Source organism: Aethalodelphis obliquidens, unplaced genomic scaffold, assembly GCF_003676395.1.
Source record: "Aethalodelphis obliquidens isolate GAN/ISIS:26980383/991018 unplaced genomic scaffold, ASM367639v1 scaffold1, whole genome shotgun sequence".
Classification (NCBI taxonomy): Eukaryota; Metazoa; Chordata; class Mammalia; order Artiodactyla; family Delphinidae; genus Aethalodelphis; species Aethalodelphis obliquidens.
Genome location: NW_020837945.1, coordinates 39,845,303 through 39,858,745, shown reverse-complemented (window position 1 = coordinate 39,858,745; position 13,443 = coordinate 39,845,303). Strand labels below are relative to the sequence as shown.

General features: G+C 31.9%; 1 protein-coding gene across 1 annotated transcript in view; it reads right to left on the bottom strand.

Moving 5' to 3' along the window:
• Nucleotides 1-327: 327 nt before the first annotated feature.
• CHMP2B (charged multivesicular body protein 2B) overlaps nt 328-13,443 on the bottom strand; it is a 29,841-nt gene continuing 16,725 nt past the window's right edge. Inside the window, exons 3-6 of the mRNA XM_027102749.1 lie at nt 9,393-9,587; nt 5,568-5,670; nt 2,231-2,337; nt 328-2,026 (exon numbers count right to left, since the gene is read on the bottom strand). Coding sequence (XP_026958550.1) covers nt 1,916-2,026; nt 2,231-2,337; nt 5,568-5,670; nt 9,393-9,587 — 516 coding nt within the window. The 3' untranslated portion in view covers nt 328-1,915. The remainder of the gene's footprint in view (nt 2,027-2,230; nt 2,338-5,567; nt 5,671-9,392; nt 9,588-13,443) is intronic.

Genomic DNA, 13,443 nt, shown 5'->3' with positions numbered 1-13,443 from the left:
ATTTTTGACTGAAATTTAAAAAATAAGCTCTAAGACCTATCTATCTGTTTAAAAATGGTTATCCCCTGGAAGTTCTAGGAAAGAAACTGTCAGATAAATGTCATGTAAAACCATCAATTCTTAGACTTACTCCATTCACAAACATCAGTCTTGTATCAGCTGCTAATTCTTAAAAAGATAATTATTGCTAAAATGTAAGTAGCAGAGTTATCTAATTTTTCCTTCCAAGAAAGTAATAAAAATCAGTCTTTTGAAAAATTACCAGATATGCATAAAACTTTTAACTTTAGCAGAAACCAAAAATAGAGTTAAAGGAAAAAAAAAGCATAACAGCAATAAACCTTTATTGGGATTTTTTTTTTAACAAAATAATTTTAAAAACAAAACCCCCCACATGTAAACAAGAAAGTAAACAAGAAAGTTAGTTAGCATTATTATGTACATCCAAGAATCAAAACAAGTTCTGGGTTAACATTCCATAATCCAGTAAAATGTTTTGACCCATCAATGTTCACGGTAACTGCATTTAATATTATCAATAACGGAATCTTATCTTTGAACATTATAAAATGGTTTATGGATTATAAACTGTAAAGTTTAGGTTTTTGTTTTTCCCACCAATCCATATGCCACATGTCTACTAGTCCTAAAATGTATTGATGTTCTCCATATTAGTCCAAAATATCCATTATCCGAAATTAACCAGGTTACAGCTATCTGATCTCCTCCAGAAGAGTTTTTATGGTGGGATGTGCTAGAACCCATATATGACAACATCATTTTTCAAAGCTAACCTAATTCTAAATTCTAACTAATCTGCCACTTCTTCACTTATTCTCACTTTCTATCCATACATTAAATACCATAGCAACTTTACCTTAAAAAATGCAGCTAATACATGAATACACATTCAGGCAGTAATTTCTGACAAAGTTATAGTTTATTTACCAAGAAAAAAATGCTAATTTTTAAAATTTAGGTTGAGTACTGTCATAGTAGTGTTATTTAACTGAGAATGATGGCTTCAATTTAGAGCGTTCAGTGTACACATTAATACAGTTCAAAACTAAGGAGATTAAATTATAACTCATATGGAGAAAATCTAAGTTCTTGGAAGAAAGATCAAAATATATTGTTTTATTACTAAAAAATGTTATTAATTCAGTGTCTCTTTTTGCTAATTATATTTAATTCACTTTTATAAGCTTTACAAAAAAGAGCCTGGATAATTTTTGTAAAAGGCTTCAATTTGAGTTTAAAATGTAATTCTTTTCTGTCAGTTAAAATGATTTAAAGATGTGCACAATATGTTTGTGCTATTTAAGGCAGGTGCCAAGCACATTTTGAAAGGTAAGAAACTTACCAACTAGAATGTTCTCCCAAAGGAAAAAAAAAGAAAAGAAAAGCTCATAACAGTTTTTGTTTAAGACAGATGTTTAAATAGCACTCTTCTTTTAGGTAATTTAAAAATAATTTGGCAGGTGAACCACCTATGGTCATAACACATATCGCTTACAAAGGACAAGTTAACAGATACAGAATTAATGATATACTTTTAATACTTTTACAGGTCTCTTTAAGCTGGTGCCTAGTGGCTTTAACAAGATTTGTATTCAGTGAAAAAGATTTAGAACATAAACTACGCTAAGTAATGAATATAATTTCTCTATGCCATGCAGAAGTCAACATTTACACATCATCACTCCTAAACAGTTTTAATTAAAATCCAAACTGTTCCCATTTTTGCATCATTGTCATTCTTTGGCAAAAGATTCAAAACAGCCATGGGTTAGGAAACAACTGTTTACTCATGGTCTTCATTTTTGCAAAATAAATGTGTTTTGTAAAAGGAATCTGCACTGTGCCTGGTTTATACTAAATAATTATAATAGGCAAAATATAATGGCTTTTTTGATTAATCTACTCCTAAAGCTTTGAGTTGCCGTTCAATCTCTTCATCGGAGATTGTAGCCTTTGAAGTAGAGGCAGATGGTAAGCTTCGGGCTGCTGATGGAGCTTTGGCCATCTATATTAAAGAGAGAAAAAGAGAAAAAATGTGTATTATCAAACTTTTGGGATAGGACATAAAGGATGTGCTGCAAACCGGTGTAATTTACTTTTCAAACAAATATTAAAAATATGCAACCTAACATAAAGGAAAACTTAAAACAATTAAGTGACACAAATGATAGAGAAAATATTTCCAACTGAGAGAATAAGACATTCATACCTTTCCAGAGATTTCAATTCCAATTTCATCAAGAACTTGATTCACAATATCTTGGCTTTCTTCTTCATCATCAGAGCCATCAAAGATGTCATCAAGTGTGTCATTGACTTGAGAGGAGGGGAGGAAACAAAGCAGTTACTTTCAAACAGATTTCAGGTTAGGTTTATATTTTTAGAAAAAGGCCCAACTATGTAATTTACACAGTACAAATAAAATTTATGAATAGATGGAGAAAAGTAAAGATCTTAGGTAGTTTACACTTAAGTAGAACAGAAAAAAAAAATAAACAGTTTGTGATAAATGGAAAGGTAAATGATTATAAAGCTTCAAAGGGAAGAGAGTATATCCACCTGGGGGGAGGTAAAATGTGAGATGGTCCTTGAAGAACACATAGGATTTAACCAAACAGAGATAGCGTAGTGTGAGCAAAGACAATAGGGAATATATATAAGAAAGAGTAAGTTCCTCTGTTTATTTAAGATGTATAAATGGAAAATGGTTGAGAAGGAAAGAATTAAAGCAACTGGCCTGTGATCATTACTAACATGATCACCGGGGAATGCCCCCAGAGAAAGGAAGACAAGTAACCTAGTCTGATCTCTCTGTAAGCACACTGCGAATTGGGCTCCTGGTAAACAGACTAATATTTGCTAGCAAGAGAGTCCTTGTTTATGGAATGCTCCTAGCAGGCTGTTTTTGCTTTGGTATTGCTATAGCTACTATCTATGGGTTTATATCCATGACTCCCTAGAAAATAACATAAAAGGTAGGTGACCATCTGAGGTATAAATTTAATATATTTCCTAAAATGCTCTTTTCAACATGAGATGATAAGCAAACCTATTGGACACATCATCTCTTATGCTAGGTCAAAGAGCTTATGTCTGATATGGAAAGAAAAGATTTGGAGAGTCATTTGGGACGTCCACCACTCTCCTTGTTTTGCATGTACATCTTAATAGCTTGTATCCTTGACATTGCTACTAAAGCTTGATATTGGTTAAGATCTCTGATTTGTATGAGCACGGTTTGATAATTTAATTTTTTGTGTTAGTTTAATAGTATAAAGTCAATTGGAAAAAGCTAAACAGCTAAAGGCCAGAAAAGTGGAATATCATCTCCAAAGAAGGAAAATGAATGTTAAGACTTTAATTACAATCTCAATTCTTCCACTTAGTACCTGTGCAACTTTGGGGGAAGTCATTTTACCTCTCTGAGCCTCAGTATTCGCACTGACAAAATAAAGGGGCTTGACCTGAAAATTGTTTCTGATTTATAATGTAGGATTTTATTTTGTAGTCAGAAAGAAGCCACTGTGGGAATATGATCAGCACACTCAGAGGTAAGCTTCTAGAAAAATAATTTAGCAGTGATACTCAGATTATAGTGAAGTAACAAGGGAGGTAGGGAGTCCAGGTCAGAGTTTATAAGGGCCTGAATGCAAAACGACTTGCAGAAAAAATGAAAGAAAAGGATGGAGGAGAAACACCAGAATGGTGTAATCAGGATGTAATAAAAATTTCCCAAAGATCTTGTTTCCAAAATCTAAATGTGAACAAGCGTTGGAGCAACACTGTACAATATAAATTCTAATTGGACAAAGACATGTCCATTTAAACCTTGAATTTATCTTTGGGTGAAAATACTAATGTTAAAATACCTTACTGAAAAAACAAGTAACCACCAATAACTACTATTCTTTCAGACTCACTTTCAAATTACTAAAACACAAACAAGAATTGTGACAGATACAAGTTTTAAGTACAAGCTTATGATTCTCTTCATTATAGCTTAATGGAATAGTTAATCCCTCTGTTAAGATCTGCTCACACCTGTGTCACCACTGGAGTCCACATAAACATATTAGATACCGTGATCATTATATAAATGACAATTCCCTCAGTCATTAAAAATTCACTAATGATGTCTTCGAAAAATTATATTTTTAAAAGTAAAGGTTCAAAGTAAAAACTAAAGTAAACAATTTTTGGAACTATCAAAGATACATGTACAGTATCATTAAACCTTAGAAGGAAAATAGATACTCTGAAATAGAATACTAGAACAAAGGTAAATTTAGTAATCCTAGTAATTTAATTAGATACTATTTTATGCAATAAATGCCATTAAATTAAAATGCTAGCAGATAAGCAGAACTAAACTGGCATATCCCGACATAGTTGTAAAACAATTAGAAAATATCTTTGCGAAATAATGATGCCAGCTTTGACATATCATACAAATAATGATTCAATGTTGACCAGGGTGTTGTGAAGGGTCACTCATTTATTATCGGTGAAATAAAGATGGGTATAGTCCTTCTGGAAAAAGTCTGGCAGTATGAATCAAAAGCTTTATAAAAGTTAATACTCTAAGAACATTGAAGAAATTCAGACAAAGAAACATATTTATCAAAGGATTATCAAATACATTGAACATTTTAAAACAATCTTATTGACCAATGTAAGAATGGTTCAATAAATTAGGGTATATTGATGTTACATAATATTAAAGCCATTAAAAAAATAGACTTCAGAGAAAATTCAAGGTAATGAGTACATGTTTATGTTATACTACTGTTTTTTAAAGGCAAGGTAAGATTCAAAATTGTCCATGTTATATTATCTCATTTTATAAGATATGGAGAAATATAGGAAAGACATATACAATGTTAACCCTAACTATATCTGGGTGGTGTGATGATAAATTTTTTTTATAGCTTTGTTCATTTTATTCCTCATATTTCCACCACAGCCTGTAGTTTATACTCAAAAAGAAGAAAATTAAATATTAAATTTAGACTCTGGAAAGGGAAAAAGAAAAAAGAAAGAACTCCGTTATCTCTACCTCCAATATAAATAGATTTTCTATAGCATGAAATATATACATTAAATTTATATATAGATAGATATACATTAGATATTCTATAGTATGAAAAAATAAAAATATATCTTCTATATATATTTATAGATCTTCTATAGTATGAAAGAATCAACACAACTCTTAAACTATCTAACTTATACCAGGAAGAGTTATTTTATTCACAAGTTGGTTTCGGTCCTCTAATCAACAAAGTAAGACTGCTGAGGCCAATATGGCATAGAAGTATGGCATCACATATTTTATATTTTTCCTTCAGTTAAATGTTAATAGAATTTTGAGCCTTATATAAAAATACAATGAAATTACAATATAGTCATCTATCTAGAAGGGAGCTGTATCATTTCTTTTCTCATCATTTGTGCCTTCGTGGATGAGAATATGAGGTTGCTAGTAAATAAACTTGCTAATTCAAAGAGAAAAACCTGTAAATTTCATTACAAGTTATTAAACTTACTCATTTCTTCAGTCATTTCCATTTTCATGTTTTCCTTCTGGAAATTCTGCATTGTTTGTAATGTCTTTTGTGGATCCATCTTCTTGTTAACTGCCTGCATTGTCTAAATATATGAAAAGATTCACGTTAGCTACATAATTATGAAAATTTTACTATGGAGTAAGTCCAAAGGGAGCACATCAATAAAAGGCAGGTTTTTTAAAGATATTCTACCATAATCAAACATAATAGCGTTAGTATTCTAGAAAAAAAATGAAATGCTCATTTGGAAACCATCTGCTTAACATCTATATAATAAAGACAACTGCAAAAAACCTCATCTGAACAGTAGGCAAAAAATTATATAATAAAAAACACTGGGGCTTCCCTGGTGGCGCAGTGGTTGAAAGTCCGCTTGCCGATGCAGGGGACACGGGTTCGTGCCCCGGTCCGGGAAGATCCCACATGCTGCGGAGTGGCTAGGCCCGTGAGCCATGGCCACTGAGCCTGCGCGTCCGGAGGCTGTGCTCCGCAACAGGAGAGGCCCGCGTACCGCAAAAAAAAAAAAAAACACTGACAACATAAAATCCACTGCTACTCAAATGGGAAAACTACATTTGCCTATAATGTGGCAAGCAGGTAATGTCTAAATTAAAAAGAATTGTTTAATTTTTTCAAAAAATTTCAAAAGTTTTAATGTCTAAATTAAAGGATATACTAGCATAGATATTTAACCTATTAATTCATTTTAAACCATGATTTCAAGAAATGTTCAAAACATTGAGTTTTGCAAAAATACATGAAAAGAATTCTCTTACATTTTATATTCACAACTACTTTTGTTAAAAGAAATTAATGCCACCTAGTAAGGCCAAAATATTTTATTATTATATATGTGTCTGTGTATATATTATATGTGTGTATTATATGAAATATGTCAGTTTCAAAGATACAAAGCAAACACGGTCTTTTATGCATGCTGCAGCCAAAGTAATCTTTGCAAGTATGACACTGTGCCCCCCAACCCCCACCAGCCTACACATACCTAACTCTCCAGTGGCTTTGCATTGCTTTTAGTATTAAAAGCCAAATTCCATAATTGACCTGTGATACCAAGCACCATCTGAACTCTGATTAACAAGCCAGTCTCATTCTACACCACTGTCCTCTAGACACACTGATCTAATATTTCCTTAAATGTGCTATGTTTCCTCCTGCCACAGGACCTTTGCATATACTGTCTCTCACCTGGAATGCTCTTCTTTATTTGCTTTCACTATCAATACTTCAGATTTCAGTTTACATACAACTTCCTTAGGGAAGTAGTCCCTGACACCCTAGGTTAGAACAGATACCCCTGTTAAATCCTACTCACTATAGATAAAATTTTATTTATTGGTGTAAATTACATTACTTTACTCGCAAATTACATTACTGTTACAAAAATATACTAAAAACAACAAGGATGCTGACAGTGATAATAGAGCAGCTAATGCCTATATATATTAGCTTTCTGTGTGCCAGGCACTGTTCTAAGCACTTTACATACAATATTTAAAGTTAATTGACATTTAAACCTAACAAGTCTTTATGTGCTAGGTATTACCATTTCCCCTCCATTACAAATGGAGAATGAAGGTATAGGAAGGTGAAATAGCTTGCTAAGGTCACATAGCTACCAAGTGAGATCTGAACCCAAGTAATCTGACTCCAAAGCTTCTGTTTTAATCACTGCACTAAACTACATCTCAAATGGGCTGCCTTTTAAATAGACTTTAACCTATTACAGGTTAAGCCCTTGCCTGGTTTTACTTTCCATTTCATCTCCATCACTTATTGTAATTCCTACTTAGGGGACCTAAACAAATATTTCCTGAATTAATAAATTTCTGAGAAATTTAAGTGAAAACTAATTCATACATTGCTATATGGCAGGACCACATTAGGTACCTTTTCCTCCCCTGTCACATGCAGAAAATTGCAAAATGAGTAGTCTTCCTCCTCAACATTATTGAAACGTTATCCAGTCCAGGTGTGTGATCTTCAGATATGACCTTTTCCTCAAATTAGACAGACATTTAGTTCTGTCAATTTGGTAAAACCAAAAAAGGAAAAAAAAGTTTTTGCCTTTAACTGTGTTTTTCACTGTAAGATGACTAAGATTCCTAGAGAGTAAAAACTAACAGAACGAAGGTATATTGAAATATTGTTTTTTTAAGGAACAAATGTGCCACTGTACATAAGATGGGCACATTCTATTTTCATGTGTTCTGCAGTCTAAAAGGCAATTATACTTGATCCTCATTATTTCTGGATTCCTTAGTTTTGAATTTGCCTACTCACTAAAATATATTTGTAACAAGTGAACACTTGCAGTACTTTTGTGCTCACTTGTGGACATGCGCAGAGCTGCAAAACATCTGAGTCACCCAACACACGTTTCCAGCTTTGTTCAAGCAAGGTGACACTCTGCCATCTTGACTCAGCACTAATACTGTAAATTAGTGTTTTCTTTGCGGTTTATTTTGTGCCTTTGGTTGGTTGAGGGTTAAAATGTACTGAAGTGTGGTCTAGCGTTTCTAAGTGCAAGAAGCCTGTGACGTGCCTTGGATCAAATGTGGAAAAATTGGAAAAAATACAAATGTGGAAAAAATACATTTGTTAGATAAGCTTTTTTCAGGCATGAGTTACAGTGCTACTGACCATGAGTTCAATGTTAATGATCAACTATGATAAGTAAGGTGTCTTTCAACAGAAACATATAAAACAGGGTTAGGTATAGACTGGTTGACAAAAATTGTGATCAAAGGCTCACAGGAACCTAAGCCTGCATTTCCCCTAGGAACAATGGTTTGATATTCCCTAATTCAGTATTCCTGACTTTATAGAACATAACTACTGCAAATAATGAGAATCAACTGTTATGTACTATTTTCCTAATATAAACCTGTACTTTCTCTCCTCTGTAACTTTTCTTCCTTTTGCTCTTCACATTCATATTCTTTCTTCCCTTTATTTAAAGCCTATTGATATTTAAGACGTAGGTCTTCTGCAAAGTCTTTCAGATCAAGTATGATTGCCTTTTAAACTGCAGAACACATGGAAATAGAATGTGTCCATCTTATGTACAGTAAGTACTATTCAGGGATCTGTGCAGTTTACTGAAACCTAGCATAGACTGATGTATAGTGAGTTTCCTTGTCAGACACATCTTAACCTCCTCCCATCCCCGACTGAACTACATAAGATCTGTGAGGGCAGAGCCTTTGTCTGGAATTTCTGATTTCTCACAATTCTTAATATACATCAAAGAGCTCATTACTTATTAAATGTCTGAAAGGCTCACAGTCCTTTAAGGTCTATAGTAAAAACACTAATTTTTTTAATGTAAAGACTGTAAGTTAAACTTAAGTTCCTGATAAAAATTAACTGATAACTTCTTCTCACGATACTCATGTGTCCTTCTGACACATTCATGAAAATGAATCAAGAGAAAATTATTATTCAAATTATTACACCAAAACTTACGGCATAATGAAATAAGGCCAAAAATCTTAAAATGATGTTTTAAGTCAATTTTAAAAATTTAGAAGCTACATATAATCTTGCAACAGTGGAACTGCCCTGGAACAAAAATTTTTATATTAAAACAAATCAATAAAAAAATCTAGAAATATTTATCTGGATTATGTAGTATTATAACTCATTTTATTAAAAATTAGAAAGATTCTGTAACACATATATATCAGAGGGTGCTTTAAATTTAATTTGAATCTAATCTGAATACTGACATTTAAGTATCTCAGATAAAATCATAAAGCTATGGATATAAAGGTTCCCACTTACTTTTGCTGTAGTAGACATTGCTCCTGCCATCTTCATCTGGGAGTTCATCACTTTTGTTTGTGTGGACATAGACGTGACTTTTGAACTTACAGCAAAAGTTCTTGTTTTCTGTTTCCTTAGATGTACAAGCTGTTTGGCTAAAACTCTGCAAGCTTCTTTATTACCAATCTTGGCCATTTTCTTAATTTCTAATTCCTAAGAGAGGAAATAAAAAGAGGGGAACAAAATCATTAAGGGGAAGTCCTCAATGATTTAAGACGAACAGACTGAACATATACAATATACCATTTCACCCTGATTATGAAAAAAGAAAGAGGCTAGTATAAAGTCACAGAAATAGTAATATGAGAGGGAAATTTATTCTACATGTCTACATGGAAAAGAGAGAACTAGTACCTTCATCCAGAAATACAAAACAAGTCTACAAAACAGTACTCACATAAAGCCCAGAAGAGAATTTAAAAACTCAACCCAAAAGCAGGTAGGAAAAAAAGGAAAAAAAAAAAAAATCAAACAAAGAGTTGGTAGGAGATAGCAAAATAGAAGACCACAGTGGTATATTTAAAGCTAGTAATATAGACAATTATGTTAGGTGAAAAGATCCGTCTCCATCTCAAATAAAAGGCAGACTGTTATATTAGATAAGAACATAAAGGCAATTATATGCTATCTCAAGAAACCAAATTTAATTACCAAAACAAAGCTAAATAGAGCTAAGTAAAAGGATAGAAGAATATATTCTATATAAATACTTACTAAAATCTGGAAATTTGGAGTGGTTACATTAACCAGATCAAAAAAACTTAACTTACCAGAATAAAAAGGGGCATTTCAATAATAATAAAGGAATTAATACATAAAGGTGTCAAAACAATCCTAAATGTGTACGCACCTAAAACAGTACTTCCAAATTTATGAAGCAAAAACTGATAGAACTGAAAGGCATAACAGACAAATACATAACTAGGATGAGGGGTATCAACAGCTCCTTTCTTAAGTATATTGCTGTACTTGTTAGGACAAGTGGACAGAAAATCTGTAATGATACAGAAGATTTACAAAAACACTATCACCAACTTGACCTAAGCAACATTTACTAAAAGCTCCATCGCCAACAGCAGAATATTCACTCTTTGCAAGTGTACACTAAAAATAAAAATCACCAAAATATACCATATTCTGTAACAGAAAACAAGGCTCAACAAATATAAAAGGATTGAAATCATATGAGGTATGATCTCTAACTACAGTAAAATTAAACTAGAAAGCAGTAAGAAAAATATGAAAGGAAAAACAGAAGCAGATATCAAACAATGTGGTTTGAAATAAGTCATGAGTTAAAGAAAAAAATCAGAGGGGAAATGAGATAATATTTTAAATTAATAAAATGAAAATGCCCCATATCAAAACGTGTGAGCTGCAGTTTAAAAAAAATTCTTAGAAACGTATAGCATTAGAGCTTACATTAAAAAAATGAATATCTCGTCGGCTTCAAAATAGAGAAAGTAGAAAGAAGAGCAAATAAAACATAAAGTAAACAAAAGGAAGGAAATAATATAAACAAGAAATGTATGAACTAGGAAAGAAAAAAATACAGAAAATTAATGAGATCAAAGGCTGTTTTTTTACAGGAAATTGATCAAATTGATAAACCACTAGCCAGTCAGAAGAGGGAAAAAAACTGAGACAGACAGAGAGAACACACAAACGATAAATATTGGGAATGTAAAGGGAGGCATCACTTTATATCCTAAAGATGTTAAAGAATAATAAAAAATATTATAAACACGATGTCATTACCTTTTAAAATTTAGTAGAAATGGACAAATTACTTGACAGATACACACTACCAAATCTCATTCAGAAAGGTAGATAGCGTGATCCATTCTATATCTATTTTCTAAAAATTGAAAATTTTAGAATTTAAAAATCTATCCACAAAGATAGATTTTTGTGTAGCTTAAAATCTATCCACAAAGAAAACTTCACTCCCAATGGCTTTACTGATGAAACCTATCAAACATTTAAGAAAGAAATACACAAACCCTTCCAGTAAATGAAACAGTAAGGCGCACTTGCCAATTCATGCTTTAAGGTCAGCAGTACTCTGACGTCAAAACCACATAAAGACACTATACAAAAAGATAACTACAAATTAACAGCTTTTATGAACAGAGATGCTAATATTCTTATGAAAATTTCAGCAAATAGAAATAAAAGTATTTTTAAAAAATTCATCATTACCAATGAAGTTTATCCCAGTAGCAAAAGCTTGATTCAGCTTTGGAATTCAACTTTGGAATTCATCAATGACATAATTCACTATACTAACAGACTAAAGAAGAAGAACTACATAATCATCATCTCAACAGATGCAAAAAAAAAAAAAAAAAAGCAGCACTTGACAAAATTAATTCCTGATAAAAACTCTCAACAAACTAGATACAAAAGGAACTTCCTCAACCTGAGAAAGGGCCTCTACAAAAAGCCTACAGTTAATATCATACTTAATGATGAAAGACTGAATGTCTTCCCCTAAAATCAGTAAAAAGAGGTTATAAACCACTTTTAACATTGGAAGTCCTGGCCAGTGTAATAAGGTATAAAAAAAAAAAGGCATTAAGATTGAAAAGGAAGATGAAAAATTTTATTTACACAGATGACATGACTGTCTATGTAGAAAGAGATAATAAAATAGAACAGAATCCACAAACAGGTTACTAGAATAAGTGAGTTTAGGAAGGTTACAGGATAAAAGATCAATATACAAAAAAATGAATGTATTTCTAAATACCAGCAACACAAAATCAGAAATCTGATGAAAGAAGCACAGGATTAGTATAATTACAAGTACAAATACTGCTGAGAAAAATTTTAATCTAAATAAATAGAGAGATATAGCATGCTCATGGGTTGAAAGATTAACATTGTTAAGATGCCAAATTGGTTCAATGTAATCCCAATCAAAATCTGATCCTTTTTTGTAGAAATTGACAAATTTACTTTAAAGTTCATAGGGAAATACAAAGCACCTAAAATAGCCAAAACAATTTTAAAAAGAAGCACAAAACTTAAGGGTTAATGCTATACAACTTTAAGACTTAATTATTAAGTGTTAGTAAAAACAGTGTGGTATTGGCTTAAAAATAGTTATATAGTAAAGCAATTATACTCTAATAAACATGTTAAAAAAAAAAAGAATAGTCATATAGGTCAATGGAAGAGCATAGAGTCAAGAATGAGGCCCACGTGTATTTGAACAAATGATTTTCCGCAAAGATGACAAGGTATTTGAATAGGGAAAGATGTCACCAACAAATGATGATGGAGCAACTGAATATCCAAATGCAAAACATGAACCTCTACCCTTACCTGACAACACAGTAAAATTTAATTCAGTAAGATTCACAGTCCTAAATGTAAGAACTGAAATTATAATACTTCTAGAAGAAAATCTCAGAGAAAATATTAGTGACTTAGGGTTAAGCAAAGATTTCTTAGATAGGACACTAAAAGTACTAAATCACAGAAGAAAAAAAATAAATAAATTTCACTTGATCAAAATAAAAATCTTCTGTTCCTCAAAAGACACTCTTAGGGAAATAAAGGACCAAGCCAAGAACTGAAAAAAATAACTGCAAAACATATATTCAATAAAGCACTTGCACTCAGAATATATAAAGAACTCTCACAACTAAATAATTAGAAAACTTGATGAAAAAAATAGGTAAAATATTTCAATAGACACTTTGGCAAAGAAAATATTTAAATGGTGAACAGGCACATGAAAAGATGCTGAACATCATTAGTGATTAGGGAAATGCAATTTAAAATGACAATCTACTAAACACCACTAGAATGGCTAAAATATGAAGACTGTAAACTCCAACTATTGGCTGGGATGTGAAACAATTTTATTCTCATATATAACTGGTGGGAACAGAAAATATTATAGTTATATATATACTCTCATATATAACTGGTGGGAACAACAACTTTAAAAAATTATTTAGCATTCGTATACAGTCAAACATACATTTAACCTGTGATC